This window comes from Lipophrys pholis, assembly GCF_963383615.2.
Source record: "Lipophrys pholis genome assembly, chromosome: 3".
Classification (NCBI taxonomy): domain Eukaryota; kingdom Metazoa; phylum Chordata; class Actinopteri; order Blenniiformes; family Blenniidae; genus Lipophrys; species Lipophrys pholis.
In genome coordinates this window covers 19423889-19440296 of record NC_137627.1, presented here as the reverse complement: position 1 = coordinate 19440296, position 16408 = coordinate 19423889, and the positions used below count along the sequence as shown (strand labels likewise).

The 16408-nt window shown below is 41.5% G+C and overlaps 2 protein-coding genes across 2 annotated transcripts in view; both read right to left on the bottom strand.

Moving 5' to 3' along the window:
* The window catches only part of relt (RELT TNF receptor), a 32682-nt gene extending 30945 nt beyond the window's left edge, over positions 1-1737 (bottom strand). The window contains exon 1 of the mRNA XM_080460170.1: positions 1488-1737. The gene's annotated coding sequence lies outside the window, so the exon portion shown is untranslated. The remainder of the gene's footprint in view (positions 1-1487) is intronic.
* A 2538-nt stretch (positions 1738-4275) lies between these two features.
* The window catches only part of arhgef17 (Rho guanine nucleotide exchange factor (GEF) 17), a gene marked incomplete at its 5' end in the record, with an annotated part of 73042 nt that continues 60909 nt past the window's right edge, over positions 4276-16408 (bottom strand). The window contains 19 exons of the mRNA XM_080460145.1: positions 4276-7617; positions 7810-7992; positions 8173-8268; positions 8853-9027; positions 9126-9274; positions 9508-9575; positions 9836-9922; positions 10062-10329; positions 10414-10533; positions 10908-11068; positions 11943-12046; positions 12132-12215; positions 12384-12457; positions 12678-12885; positions 13084-13202; positions 13494-13579; positions 13879-13988; positions 15058-15108; positions 15782-15958. Coding sequence (XP_080316271.1) covers positions 7379-7617; positions 7810-7992; positions 8173-8268; positions 8853-9027; positions 9126-9274; positions 9508-9575; positions 9836-9922; positions 10062-10329; positions 10414-10533; positions 10908-11068; positions 11943-12046; positions 12132-12215; positions 12384-12457; positions 12678-12885; positions 13084-13202; positions 13494-13579; positions 13879-13988; positions 15058-15108; positions 15782-15958 — 2559 coding nt within the window. The 3' untranslated portion in view covers positions 4276-7378. The remainder of the gene's footprint in view (positions 7618-7809; positions 7993-8172; positions 8269-8852; positions 9028-9125; positions 9275-9507; positions 9576-9835; positions 9923-10061; positions 10330-10413; positions 10534-10907; positions 11069-11942; positions 12047-12131; positions 12216-12383; positions 12458-12677; positions 12886-13083; positions 13203-13493; positions 13580-13878; positions 13989-15057; positions 15109-15781; positions 15959-16408) is intronic.

Below are 16408 nucleotides of genomic sequence, written 5' to 3'. Positions count from 1 at the left end.
TCAGCAGGTATAGTAACTTAAGGTTGGAAGTCAGAAAGGAAATGTCCAAGTCCAGGTTGGAGGCATCTGAAGCAAGTGAATCAGGCCAAATAGACTCGGTCATATAAGATGTTTCGCTTCTTATCCAAGTGGCTTCATGAATTCATGCCGTTCCTTTGGATTGGCTGGCTACCATTATGAAATATTCACATATTTGGAAATATTGTATTTATGACTTTTATATAAACCAGAATACATTTTTTTTAAAATGGCTTTAAAATATTCCAAGCTTAATACACCTAAAATGTATTGAAGTTTACATATTACACTCAAATTAAATTAAGGAGAGAAAGTTTTATTTAGATGTCTTTTTATCAACTGATGAAGAAATTGATTCGATTGATGTTAAATTGAAATGAAAGACAAAAAGGAAAGGCCAGTTCACTAAAAACTCAATAAAAAGGAACTAAGATTTTAGACCAAATTAATGGAACGCTGTATTTCTGTAGAAGGGGATGAAGTTATGGAACAATCTCGGCAGAATCAAAAAAACCAAACACACATGCCATTTTGTTTGTTGTATGTAATTAATTGTGGGATATAAAGGGGCAGATCATATAAGCTCATACTTCCTTCTGCTGCCTTTCATTCATAACGGTAGAAACTTTAATTTTGTTTCGTAATGTATTGTATTGAATTATTTTTTCTTTTTCTTTTCTTTCGTCAATGAAAAGATGCAGACTAATTGATTGCAGCTCGATTGCAACTAAACCAATCACAGTGACGTAGTCCCTAAAAAAATGCCCCCCCCCCCCCCCCCAAGTCTTTTATGCTCCCACTTCTGACGAACTCCGAACTCAGGTAGGAAAGTTCCACATGGGAAACCCACACAAAGGCCTCGGGACCAAAACACACCCAACTGGGAAATGGGACTTTCCCATGTGAACGAATTCCCAGCTGAATGAACGCACCGAAACCTCATTAAATAGAAGAGAGGAGGATCGTCAAACAGTGACGTCATCACGTTCACATAAGAGTGCGTCAGACACACGCATTTTTTTTATCATTAAACGGCAGCGACACAGCTGCAATGAATATTAAAAAAAAAAAAGAACAAAAGAAGAAAGTGGTCACATCACACATTTTCAAAACAGATTGTCACAACTCTTGAATATCGTGAAAGTTTGTTCATGTGAGAAGTTGTGGAGCCTCCGGAGCCGAGCAGTCGCTGCTGTTATCCGCTGTATGTGCCACATAAACTACCGACTGGACACACAAAGTGATAGGAAGGCTCCACCGCCGTGCGTAAAAGTGGTCATGACAGACAGCGGCTTTGCGGCGAAAGAAAACCCCCAACACACACACACACACACAAACACACACACAAACACACACAAGAGTCTGACAAAAACTTTAACTACCGGCTTCAGCAGCCATTCGCAGCCCCGGCATCCAGATTTAAAAAAAAAAAAAAAAGAAAGAAAGAAGAAAAAAGTTGCCAGACTTACCGGTTTGGTGAAGAAATGCAGTCAAAGTGTGAGTTCAGACACGAACATCATCCGCGACAACGCGCTGAGTTGGCAGGTGCAATTAAAACGCTTGGAAAATGGATGGAAACCACAAAGCCGGTAAACGAGGTTCCCCTCTCTGTCTTTGTCTCTCTCTCTCTCTCTCTCCCACACACACACACCGGCTCCTGAGTGTGTGGAAGAGGACATAAACACTGAGCTGGCAGTGAGCTCTCGGTGCGTCACCGCTGCAAGCTGAACCTCCAGTCAGCCTGTCAGCCGTGCGTAAACCCCCCCTGTTGGCCGCGGCGCTCCCCTGACACTGCTGGCAGGTGGCTGTCCGTGCACGTGGAGCCCTGCTAGCTTTCCACTAAACAAAATGAATATGATAAAGATAAAGAAAAAAGAAAAAAAGAAAAAAAAGGTAGGCATACATTTCCATGATCCAGATCAGAAAGGGTGTCAGCAGGTCTTGAAGAAACTGAAAGAATATTTCAACTTCTCCTCATACTTTCACCATGATAGACAACTTCGTTAAACTACTGTTCGTGTGCATGGATAGATAATTGGCATGAGTTATAAACTCATTGGTATGGAAGCATATTGCATTCGCGTGAAAAAATACAAATCGACTCTGGTTTTCTGAATTTATGAGATCGTTTTTGAGATTTTTTTTTTTTTAAAAAAGGTTCTGAATTTAAGATTGGCTGAAATTTATGGGATAATTACTTTTAAAACTCATTAATTCAGAAAAACAGTCGATTTACATATTTTTTCATGCTTCCATACTTGGGAAAGCCACTTTCTAACTGACTTCAATTTCAGGGATCTCCTTCAGTTGGGAATTCGGAAGGACGCTATTTCAGAAAATCCAATTTCCCACTTGGGAGAATTTGCACACTAAGAATAAAAATATATTTTCTGCAATAAATGACAGACATTACCATTCATATAAGGCAATGATGTTTGAAACAATGTTTGTGAAGTCAGTGTTATTGTTAATTACTTTTGGACATTTGGAACTATTACTCCTTTATGAAGCACAAATGTATTGGACGTTCCCAGAAACCCAATACTTTCTCCATAGGAAGTTCCCAGTTGGAAAGTCTCCTATTGTAAGTGAAAAGTGGAAAAGTTTTCCAACTTACGAAGGCCCTAGAGTGAATGACTTCTACATTTCAAAACATCTGGGAACTTAAATTCTAATTAAATTAACTTAAGTTCAAGTCTTTAAATGTATAATAAACTATACATTCATGATTTAAAGTGTTTTTTTCTGTTCATCGGTTACTGCTCCTCTGAAATAAATCAACTGGAAAGTATGTTAAAGTACTTTATTTAAAAGATCCATCTTTTTCTCAATATATAAATCAAAAAATCTTAAGCTGTGTGACATGTCCATTCTCTCCCACTGTGCTTCCCCAGCATCAGCCACTGACTCACAGCGTCAGTCAGTCAATACAGAGCGACACAGATGCGTGTCTGTGCTCTCACTGCCTCCTCCATTCATCACACACATCTTCACTGTTCATGACATATGAATGCTCTGTGTGGATACGCTGCGATATGAGGCCACATTTGTATTCGCGTGTGCCCTGAACGGCCTTCATTCAGTCACATTCTATATGCTGTAGGACCATCGTATCACAATACACTTCATTGTAGGTCAGTGGGTTAAAGTGAAATGAGTAGCGGAGTCATGTTGAAGCAGGGCTGGTGACAGAAAAAAAAAAAAAAAAAAAAAAAAGATAAAGAATGAAAAGAACAGAACAACCCAGATAGATAACTTTGTGTTCAAGTCACTATCTGCTGGAAGTCAGAAGGCACTGCATGTTTAAGCTGGGTGGCTTTTATACATACAATATGGTAATTAGGAAAATAATTTCATGTTATTTATATGAAGTCGTGACATACGAAACTGAAAAATCACATATTTGTTTTGCCCATTTGAAAATCAGGCTTCCTTTGAAAGGGAGAGAATCACTGTGTTCCAAGCTATCAAGACATACTGAACTCCTCACCTGCTAAAAACTTTAATGGTAAAATGGATTTTCTCTGATGGAAAAACAAAAATTGTATTAATAGAACTGAAACATGTGTTTTTATGATTCCTATGCTTGTGTGAGTTGCACTCAAACATTTTTGACTTCAATTAATCTTGTGCTTTAATATACTCAATTCCTTACATTTTAACCCATTTGAATTGTACGTACAGCAGAAGAAAATGTTACCAGTATAAACATTTTACGTAATATAGTGAACTCAAACACTAAAGGACACTACCACTCACAAATGTAGAAAAGCTGGAAGCCGACTAACAAATGGTGCCTGATTTGGTGGTGTCATGGTTAGAATGATTGCCTCAAAGGAAAAATATTCACAGTTCAAGTCTGTGTGAAGTTTGCATGCATGAGGTTTTCCTTCATCTATTCATTCAACGTCTACTTTATTCAGTTCTGGGTCACAGTGCGCTGGAAAACCATCCCAACTGACTTTGGGTGAACACATTGGTTCATCCTTGACACAGAACCACAACACGCCTCAACATTTACAGCTATGGGCAATTTGGAATCACCAATTAAACTTTACATTTTTGTGGGAGAAAACTGGAGTTTGCGGAGAAAACTCAAAGGGGTGCAGGGAGAACATGCAAAAACTCTTCCCTTCTCACTCTGAGATGAAAGTACTAACTAGTATCCCATAGTCTCAAAACAGATAACATGTAGTATGAACTACAGTGTGCGATGTCCCTTAGTGGGATGAACAAAACATGTCCAAACTGGAACCAGTGAACTGATTTAATTACAAAGAGAAATCCACAGTGACAAAACAAGACCAGCTACATACAAAGAGGTGACTCCGATAGACTGTAACCATGACAACTGGAACATGTCAGTCACAGATAAAGAGTTAGGACCAGGCGGCAGTGCAAAACTACCAAGGTTTTTTTTTTTTTTTCCTTCTTGTAATCCTTCCTGCAAATGTCCATAACAAGGCAAACATAAGCACATTTTAGAGCCAACATGACTACCAGTGAAGACATGTATGTTAAAACTAAGCCAGTCGGCCGGTCGCCATTGGAACGAGACGCCATCTTGTCTTCTTTTGGAGAGATTTACGACGGGTACAGTTAAAATGTGACTGACAGTGCAGTGCATGCCAGAGGGAAGGGGAGGAAAAATAACAAAAAACAAACAGAAACAAATATATAAAAATATGCCATTAGATTCATATCAACAATTGAAGACCGTGGGTGCACTATTTACAGAAAAAAAGGCCATATGTACCAATATTTACAAAAAAAAAAAAAAAGAATAAAGACTTAGTTCACATATGAGCATGAGGTTACATACAAAGTTGAAAGTTACAGTGATGAAAGGATGACTTTCAGGTGATGAAGAAATTTAAGAGTTAATCTTGTGTTTCTTTAACTTCATTTTCTCAGTCCTGGTCACATTAGCGCATAGATTTTACTTCACATAAAACCTACACGGTCTGATTCAGTTCAGTTTCACTTCACCGGGTTTATTATCTGAGCTGACAATGTCATAATTCAATGGTTTAATGGTCAGGTGACTATAAAAGAAATGTAAAAAATATATCCATAAAGAAAAGAAAACCCTTTCGGAATTGGTTAAGCTGAAAGTTCTCGACTCCAACCACAGTAACACTGTCACACGCAGAACCCCCGGAGTATGAACACAGAGGGATGATTCAATGACGAGGCGCCAGGTTTGAAAACGCCGCTCCATAAAAAAACAAAAAAAAAACTCCCTACCGGCAGAAACAGCACACTGATGTTTGTTACCCTTCACAGATGTTCTCAGAGAAGCTCCTTTGCATTACAGCTGGCATAAATATACAGCATTTTGATAGGTTCCTCACACAAAGGACAGAAATATTACCTTTGCCAACATTAATCACACACTGCCCGAAAAGTGACTTTACTTTCCGGGCAGAACACCACCAGAACCAGAAACCATGTTTATCTTCCATTCAGCTCAGTGTCCTGTGCATTTCAGCACTTCCACCGGCTCACCGGCGAGTTAGCAGCCATCACAGCAGCCAGCTAATCCTCTTACCCATTAGCCCCTGACACAGTGGGGGAGACAACCTTGTGTGGCTGCATTTGGAAGGAGGAAAGCTGAGGTGAAGCGCCCAGATGGCAGGCACAGTGCAACCAAGTTTTCTAGGCTTGGAGGGATCAAAGACAATCGCCGCTTAACCCCGAAGCCTGACACTACCTCTCGTGAGTGTGTGTGCAAGGACGAGTTGGGAGTCGCCCTTCACTTCCATCTGCTCGGGATGCAGGGACTTTTCACCGCAGGTGAAAATGGCTTAACTTTTATAGCCTCCCGAAGGCACGTGCAGTTTCTTAGCATTCGTGCTTCAAGCACTTTGTCCCACATGCGTCTTGCTCTCTAAGAACTGCCATGATCTAAATGCACACAAATGGCTGGAATTATTATTATTTTTTTTTTAAATGAGGCGATTATTAACTTTTTGGCACCTAAACAAACAGAAAAGGTTTGCTCCTCGTCAATCCAAAAGCTGATTTTGTAAAAACAACATAAAGTGAATTCTGGGGAAAAGTTCTTAAACTGTAGTTATAAAAGAAATAAAACATCTAAGGAGACTGCAAGGACTGTCCTGAATCGGGAGTGTCCTGGTGCTGTTAGTGTACACGCCTGTCTTTCTCTCTTCAACTAATCAAGCCAGGGTCTCCTTGTTTTTTTTTTAATGTTTCAAAAGGAAAAGGTGAAAGCTACATCTTCTATAAATTAAGTGCTGTAAAAGAAGGCGTCTAAAATCAAAACCATAAATACTGTACATTACTGTCCGTATCTGCTACCACAGCCTCGCATTAGTTTTAAAAGAGTCCACTCAAAGTGAGATTTAATGGCAGGAATACATCTTTTCAGACCCCTTAGTGTCACAACTTGAACATAAACAATGCTTTGGCATAGTTCAGGAGGAATGACTTTTTAAATTTTTGCCGGATACTGCCTCATCTATGCTTCAGTTATTTTACACTGGCATCAAAAACTGAACAAAAACAGATATAATGTGAATATCAGGAAGAAAACGCATGTTTTTACAAATGTCTTTTCGGATTTTCTGGACGACACGAAAGTGTTTGTAGCTTTGACCCTTTTTCACATATTGCACTTAATCAATGCTCGGACTCGGTCAGATGGATCTCAGAGCTGGTTCCTGGATCGACCGATGAAAGATCAAACACGTTCCTTCATCCAAACTCTTCCAGGACCTTCGAGGCGAAACTAAAGGAAAAAAAATCAATGCACAGTCATAACCTGAGACAATCCAATGAACCACTGTTTGTCTTGTCTCATTTTCTTTTCCATAAACATTCACATATTTTGATCATTCTATGGTGGCATGATGTGTTTAAATCCAAAACAATTAGAGGATTTCAAAGGATAAGCTTTAAATTTTGTTCAAATGTCCTCCTGAACACTCTTGAGATTGAAAATCCTCTTCTTGACGTCGGAAATTACATCCATCTGTGAAACTGTAGTTTTTCCCTTCTGTGTTTTTCTCTCTTTAGTTTTCAGAGTTTAAAGATGTTTTTTTTTTTTCCTCCACTCAGACAAAAGAGACAAAAAAAAAACAAAACACTCACGTAAGGACATGCACACCATCGTCAACGATAACACACGAAAAAAAAAACGTTTTTGAAGAGATTCCAATATTCACTAGTCAGTGCAGGAGGGAGGTGACATCCATAGAATGCACAAAGAGACTGGTGGACCGAGCAGAAGACCAAAAACAGCAACATCCCAAAAAAAAAATAGAAAAAAAAAGTGCGGAGGCTCATTAAAGTCGGGTTAAAGGGCAGGAGCTCGGAAGTCGAGGTTGGTTCAGTTAACTCAGACCCTCCAAAGCAAAAGGTGGTTGGTGCTGTCGTCCCTCCCCACTGTTTCACTGCTATTGGTCAGTCTGAAGTCCTCGTAGCCATCGCCGCCAGAAATGACGAGATAGTTGGTTTTTGAAGGGATGTGCGCGGAGGCCCGGTGACGCGCAGAGTCTCGTCTTTGGAGGCTCCCGTCCAAGGTGCTGCTGCTGCTGCTGCTACTGCTGCTGCTGCTGCTGCCCTGGGACTGATTGCCTGGAAGAGATGAATACAAACCTTGGTTTGTGCATGCTTGGTACAGACGTTTTTTGACATGTCTGAATGAATGAAGTGATGAAAATGATCTATTAGCACTTTTATTGCGAACCAGTGTAATCACATAACGTATATATGTCGATCATAGATGTGAATGGAAAAGCCTGGGATTCAATTTCAAAGATAACAAACCCGTGGAATCTGTGTTTGAAGGAGGCGGGTTGACGTCGAACCCTTCCGGCAGCTCGATTGAAGTCAGGAACCGAACGTGACCCGTGTGTCCGTGAGCCGAGCCCATCGGCAGCATCGGAGATTTCAGTGTCCCGACTCCCGTTCCCGAGCTGACCGCTGGGATCGCCAGCGTGAGGACCACCCCTGCACAACAACATTAAGATCCAATAAGATCCCTTTTTCAAACCAATTCATAATCAGTGACAAAGGGTGAAATGCAACCATTTTGAAGTTTTATGCCCGAGGATGTATTTTTGGCATGTGTTCACAAGATTAAAAAAAAAAAAGATTAAAAACATAGACTAATGTGTGAGGTGTTGTTACCTGCACTGGTTCCGATCCACAGCAGATCTTTACAAGCCAGCAGGGCTGTGATTCTTAGACAGGCGGCCTTGTGTTGCCTGATGATGGCGTCCGATCCTGAGTATTAAAAAGCAAAAATAAAAGGCGTGAAGTCAGTCATGCTGGTGGAAATACAAATTTCACAAGGTTACGAACAACAATCGGCCCTAGTAATCTAACCGCTGACTGACATGTACAGAGAACAACACGGGTGATCCTTTTGACATGGTTCCATTTTTGGTTTGAAGAGTGCCATTAATTTACTGAATATACATGTGTGTGATTCTCTGCCCTGAGGTAAACTGTCAATCTGCCTGCCTTTTTTTAAGTTATAAGCAGGGTTCAGCTCCAGCTGGCACTGCAACCTTGGGTTGGATGAATGTTATAAAAGATGGATGAATCTCTTTTTCGTGGCAACTGTTTGTGGGTGGAATATATTAGACAGCGGGTGAATATTTTGTCCTAGAATGTAACGTTTAAAGCAAACGAGAGGACAAGCTCGTGGATTTGAAAGAGTTTGAAAAGGGCCAGATCATGCTGGCTGGACTACAAGGTCAGATCTTCCTCAGTGCATCACAGCTTGTTGCAGGTGTGGAGGAAGAGAAATGTACCTACACAATATTAAGCGGGCTGTCAGTGTATGGGTGTTATATGTTGTTCACCTGCAAGCATCTTGTGCACAGCCGGCGCCACGTCCACCTCCGTCAGGCTCTCCCAGCTCTGAGCGTGATACAGTCTGACCTGCGCACTGCCCTGCAACGCCAGCCACACGCCCTGACCGTACGCCACCATGCACGTCACACACCGGCTGCTGTCAGTGCCCACCTGGAAACAGTGCTGGAAGAGAAGGGGGGGGGGGGGGGGGGAGTCGTCAGCGTTCCTCTATTGTTCAGCAGCAGCTGCGAAACCCGTGATAAATCCGCTCCTCTCCCTACCTCTTGTACCAGTGTGGTCGTGTTGATGATAAGGACTCTGTTCTGTGAGCCACACCAGAGCTTCCCTCCCACAGGAACCATCTTTGTGACAGGACTACTGGGTGTACCCAGGACTAACGTTTGTGAGGACTGAGCGTCCCAGAAACTACCTGAAAATACAGCAAGGGCGGGAAAAAAGATGAAGATGGTCAAGTTTGAAGCAACAAAACCACTTTTTACTGAGAAATGTACCGTATCTAAACCTCACTAAATATCAAATAGGGATGAAAAATGTCTATTCCCATGTTATTTGTGGGAAGGCAACGCAAAGTGGTGCTTCATGTACAAAGTCTGAGTGTGTTTCATCACTTCTTACTGTAAGTATGTGAAGAGTTTCGCTTACCTGCTTCCCTCTGATAAACAATCACCTCTCCATTTGCTAGGGACACAAACACTTTGTTGTCCAAATACCTGAAGAAAGCAAGAAAGTGAAAAAATAAAGGTCAGTCAAGGCAGAATTTGTAAAAAAAAAAAAAAAAAAAACACCAAAAACCTTCGATTCACATTGTTGTGTCTCCTTATCTCTCCTCCATTCTGTAGTGTTAATATCATAAAGCAGTGTTTTGGATAATCTGGCGTTTTTAGTTTGTGTATTTTCTCATTTGAAAAACACTCTTTGTGAAACAGAAGCGCTCATTTTCTGAAAGACACGACCTTAAAACCATACTCACAGTATACAGAGGATGGACGCCGCGTGCTGCATCTTCATGCTGTTTTTACGGTTGCGGATGTTGTCGGACGACTGGTACACATGAATGCTAACAGACACAAAGGCATGACAGGAAATGAGCTGATGGAAAAAAAACAGTAGCCCAACAACTAATGAGGCGATCACTATGTGGGAGCGGAGTAATGGCCGCTGCGTTTCTTTTTGGCATGTGTTGGTAAAGCACTCACCAGCCGTCCTCCGTGCCCAGCCACACAGAGCTCTGGTAAGCCTCCGGGTCGATACTGAGCAGGTCTTCTAGGCTGGCCCGGGTGAACGATCCCCGAGAAGAGCGACGCATGGCGCGGCCGTCCATGGGGCTCTCTGCGTGGGCACGGCTTCCCCCGCCAACCCCCAACAGCCCCTGAGCTCCATAGGAGCTCGCCACGGGGAACTCCTGCTCCTCCTCACTGCTGGTGGTCTCTGTAGCCATGTCCTTAGAACTCTGACCTTCATCATCTGGGGGTTAGGGATGGAAAAGGAATACTTGAGGAACTGAGAGAAATGTGTCAGATCTTGTGTGGGTGAAGTGTTTTCACTCACTGCCATAGCTGGATGATATGGTGGAGTGGCTGGCCTGACTCTGCAGGGTCGACGAGGGGCTCGGTGAATCTTCATCGTCCGTTTCGTCACTGTCAAATGGGACAAGCTCCGCCCCCGGGCCTGGAAACAACCAATTAACTAGTGAGCATATGTATGAGTATTTTCACATATAACTGACATTCAAACCATGTAGTGCAGAAGCTTCTGGCATTTAAAGTGGAAATTTTTATTTTTAACATCTGTTTTTTTATTTTAAATAAGATAAATTTATTTGAATTCCAGGAGATTTGGTCAAAAAATAAAAATAAAATATATATACATATATAAACTTAACCGTGTGTGAACCCTATTATTGACATGTGATTGTGTGCAAAAGAAAGGACTCAATTTGTTTCATAAAACTCCAAGATCTTTTTTAGTCGGAAAATGCGCTTCCGTGGTGGAAAGTCCATTCTGATATTTGTACGGCAGTAACTAACAGGTTAGATACTAACCTGCAGGCTGATCTGCCAGCTGTAGAGTTGAATGAGAGATGGATATGTGGAGCTGCTGCTGCTGTTGTTGTTGTTGCTGCTGCTGATGCTGCTGCTGCTGCTGCTGGCTGTGACCGGCTGCTGCAGAGGCCGGAGCAACCACAGGATCAGATCCACGCTCCCTGATAGGTCACAGAGGGATTGGTTAAACAGTAGAAAAAGAAAGTCTGAAACAAAATTAATGTACATATTGGAAACAACTTATAATTTCCATTGCTTTGACATTAACATGTGTTGTTTCATGTTTGAATTTCAACAAGCTATGAAGTAACATTACTTTAACACCATTATATTTTGCAGTAATGCACCACTCACTGATTATGAAATTATTACCCAGTTAAAATTGCTGATGCTTCCTAGTTAGATGAAAACAGTTGGAGCTCCCTCTATACCCGAGTCAGCAGTTAGATTTACCCTTATTAAAGCTTTTGTCTTGAAAGTTCAGTCCTCCTGTTTGATATTAATAAAGATAATAATAAAAACCTTTATTTCTACAGCAGCTCAAAGTTCTTCAGAAAGAGGACGAGGGCAAAATAATTCACAGAAGCATCATATAAATGAAAAAAAATAATAAAAAAAAGCTAACAAATAGTTTACTAGAAAAAAGTTTCTCTCTTCTTAAACTAATTCAGTCCTCCTGACATGAGAGATATGAGACTGTGCTTCTGTCTGCATGTTTGTTTTGCTGCTTCTTCTCATTACCGGTATTACTTCATTAAAATGTTCATTCCAAAACTCTAGAAATGATTATTTCTAAAAATGGTTCCTCCTTTGCGGTGTGTTCAGTGAGAAACTTGCTGTCGAAAATACCAGAACTTTAATAATGAAATGAAAAGAAGTTGAGTTAAAGCAGGACAACATCGACAACATGCACACAATACCAGGAGTGCTCTTGTCTGCTTAAGCTTAAACTCATTCCGACATCCTGATCGAGATCATTTGAAGGAAAAAGAGTGACTTTTAAAAAAAAATTTCCCCACACTGGCGCTCACTGACCTTCCTTTAAGTCCTGGCACTGCGGCGATGCATATGATCCGGGCTGAGCAGACGGCGATGCAGGCCTCCACCGTCGGCTCGTCTTTAATGTTCAACAAACAAACCTGTGCACACGACATCAACGTTCAAGAAAATCAGATTTCTGTTTCTGCCTCCACTTCAGAACAAAGCGTAGCCTGGTGCTTTTACCTGTCCAACATATCCGTCACTGTTGCACACCCACACTTCACAGCCGCTGTCGGGGCAGCTGTGGCTCGGAGACGCGCAAGAGAACTGGAGGAAGCAGACAACACATGAGTGAGCATGACATTTGTACAGTCTGCTGGAGACGGCGTGTCTGCGGGTATGAATGGAATTTTAATACAATATCTGTTGTTGACAGGAATGAACACAGTTTTTGGGGAGATATAGAAAAGGTACATCTTCTGTGTTCCATCTTACCTGCATCCCACTGCGGGTCTTCATTATAGGAATGGCCTTTAAGAACTCGGGATCCCACTGGTCCTTGTTCATCGCTAAGAAAGAGACACACAGATATCAAGTTTAATTTTGATAACTCAAAGTCTGTTCAATTAGAGTCCAATTTATTTGTGATTAAAGGGGGAAAAAGAATTTTACAAATCCCATTTAACCAGTAGTCTTGAGAAAAATTCCAAGATATCAATTCAGGAATGTTTAAGTCTTCTATTGTCCAGAAAACATTATTCTGACTCTTTATGGAGCCTTTTTACCCACCCAGCTTTTTCTTGGCGTCCTCGAAGGCCTGTTCGAAGCTGGAGCGAGCGTCAGGCGAGCTGAACTCGAAGACGAAGCTGCTCTCCGCCGAGGCCGTGGTAAACTCCAGCTTCGTGGGCAGGAAGGTCATACTGAAGGCCAAAGACTGTTTGTCTGACAGCTCTCTGTGTACCGACGCCATCAGGTCCTTTATCACCTCGTCTAAAGACTGAGCGGAACGGAAAGACGCAGAGGAGAGCAAAAAAAAATTGTGTAAAGAAGAAGAATGCTCAGTGAAAATGTGACTGCAGAGGCTCAAGGGAAGATGAAAGACTGAGTTATTTTCATTTTACCATTCGATTAAAGAGCCCATCAAGACAACATGAGAAGTCAAATATTAAGCGAATTAAGTGTTAGTTCACAGTACCTGGTGGGGGAAGCTGAGAGTCTCGGAGAGTTTGCTGATCTGCCCCAACGTGCTGAGATCCTCATCTAGCCTGCTGATCATCTTCTGGATGGTTTCCTTGTTCGTTGCCTGTGTGGAACCTGTGGCGGTCAGAGAAAAGCAAAACACCCAAAACACAGGAAAGTTGAGTTCAAGATTCTGATGCTGAGACATTTCATACTGACGAATAGGAAAAGAGCAAGGGTGAGCTGATCAAATCAAGTTAAATTTTTGTACTTCTTGTCCTTCTTTGTGATTCGTGAGACAGAATTCTTACAACAATGTGAAGGAAGATAACAAGTGTTTTAATTGTACTTTATTAGTCGTGTACATCTGTTAAAAACACCTTTTTTTTGGAACGTATGCCAGTTAACACAAGACAAGAGTCTTACTTTTTACCACCTCCACGTCCTCAAGAGGAAGTTTCCACAGGAACTTGTATTTACTGGACGTGTCGATCACACTGGCAGCAGAGTAGCTGAGAGAGAGAAGGAGAGAACCAAAACAAAAGCATGAGTGAGAAACCAAAGTTAAATCAAGACCATTATTGTTTTAATATATGTTGTTCAACACCAGGGGGCAGTGTGGGTTAGAAACTCCAATGTTTTGTCAGAGATGGCTATCCTTTGTGGAGGGAGGTACAAGAACTGAGAGCACAGATCTGGAGTCCAAACACACACTGATGAGGGTTAGAAGTATTTGTGAGGTTAAGATAATGTAGTGTTGGACACATTGTGAGGTGAAAGTGAAGAGCTGGTTCGTCAGTGAAGCACTTACAGGCTCATGGAGCTGCGTCTTAATGAGCCAGACTTCCTCTTGAGCGTGGTGCAGATGATCAGATCACTGAAGAGGAAGAGAGAGCGGTCTTTCTTTCCTCCCACAGACTTCTACAGAACAAGAGAGACCAGAAGAAGGAAAAAAATAAAATAAAAGTAATATACAGCTTCACACAATTTGATCTGATTGTAATATTACCGCTATCTCTGTGTGGTAATGCACAACAAACAGGTTTGTTTTAAAAAAAACAATAACAAAGCCCTGATCTACTTCTAAAATACACAGTAGTGGTTTGATTGAAATCCACACCCAGCGTAGACCGAAGAGCTCTGAAAAGACCAAACAGGTGATGCGGTGAACTTAAGAGGCGCAGCAGCGTACTGTTGAGTGGAGAAACTGCCACACCCCGACATGTTTTACAGGCTGTGTTATTCTATGTGGTCAAAATAACAACAGAGTCATCCCACATGCTTTGTATTCCACTCAATCCAGCACGTCCTGGTTCTGTTTAAAACACCAGTGTGACTGTAACGGCAAGCAGACAGAAGTGGAAAGTTTCCATCTCTTGCGATAATGTCGTGTACATGATTTTCAAGAAACGTGCTTGGGGATTCCAAAATAACAGTGCTCTTTCTCTTCATGAAACTAATTTTAATCAGAAACAGCCGCGCATTCCAAAAGAAGAGCGGTTTGTTAACTGATTTTAGTGAATTGTCTTTGATTGTTGAGTTTTTGCTCTTCAGACGTCTAGTTGTTGCCGCCAGATGTGATTTTATGTTGAGATGATGAAGTGAAATATGATCTGGTGCCTACAAAATCTCATGCAGCAGGGCTCCTTTAGATTGTAGACATGCAGATGACGAATGCACGGCGCATAGTAACATATCAATTATTGAAATTTGGTACGTTTCTTGCACTATGTAAAATGCAGATGCTGATTTTGCGATGACAATATTTTCTGCAGCTGCAGAGGAGAAATATTGTTCGAATTCTGAAAAAGCAGGATTCAGTCATCTCATGTGGTTTGACTCAGGTGTGAATGCAGCAAAGACAAGATACGTCTAAGAGCACCAAGGATTACGTTCATTCCAGAACACATTAATGCAATGGAGGTGAGAAAAATGTAAATTTAAAAAAAAACCAACTGAAACTAAATAGAGTTCAAATGGTATTTCTTACCGCCTCCATGACGATTTCCTGTCTCAAGAACTTCCTCTGAGGATTCAGAATCTGCCATAAACAAACAAAAATATATGGTTACTTCATATAACAAAACACACACACACACACAATCAAAAACGCAATCAATAGAAAGCAAAGCAGACACTTCTTATGTTTTATGCCACAGTGGTTTTAGTTATAGCGTCACTGGGATGAGACATTTTCTAAGTCTGGAGGTTTAAATCCCACAACTGACAAGTTTGCTCAGTGGGTCCTTTACCTTTGACCCCCACTATTCCCCGGGTGCTGCACTGTGGCAGCCCTCTGCTCCTCGTATGTACAGTTGAGATTAATGATGAATACTAGATGGGTCAAACGCAGACAAGCAATCTTCCCCAAAGGGATCCATAAAGTGTGTTTTCTTCTTCTAGTTGTCAGAAATGTCTCAGCACCATTTTTCAATTTAGTTTCCAAACATAAGGAAGTGCAAGAAATTAGACCCTTTAAGGATGCAGTCCTCCTTCAACACCTTCTGCAGAGAGCCTATATGTTCATGATCAATCAGTTCCAATCATCTCAGATAAATGTCATGTGACTTACATTTAATCTCCGTAGAACTTCTGACCACAATTTCACCAAAAAGCTGCTCATTGAAATATTCTCTGACATTCTCGTGTCCCAAGCTCGAGGAGCGCTGTCACAGTTTGCACGGACGGAGTTTGCTCTATGAATTCACTCTCACATGTTCGACTCCCTCGATGTGCGACTCGATCTCCTGGATAACTCGGGCTTCTCTCTCCGCCTCCTCGGCGGAGCGACGTCCTTTATTGATTCTCTCCGCCAGCCGCTTTATGTCCCTCTGAGCGCCCAGTAAGTACGAGTGGTCCGGGTGATCCTCTGGAGTGTGCTTCAGCAGGTCCTTGAACAAAACGACAGCAATAGATGAATATCCACAGACATGGCGTGTGACAGGAGATGAGATAAAGTAAGTCGCTTTGTGTCGGAATGACTCACCTGTATGAGAATGTGTGTTTATCCTATGTGGCTGTTTCAAGTACGTATGACTTTGAGTATTGTCGCTCTTTAATCTTCACTGTACGACCAACAGGGAGGCATTGAGAACCTACTGTAACCATACCATGCCTCCACTTTTACATTATCCCCCCATGACACTATATTTATCCTATTCATCTGAATTATCGTCAGACTCTGCATGACAAAGCCTCGGAAAACAGTTTGTGTCATTTGTGATTCAAACATGATGAAATGACAAAAAATAAATAAATTGGGAAGAACAAGAACCAAAATTACACGGCCATGCTAGAGATTATGTGACAACACAGATTCAAACAAGCACGTTTGTTGAAAC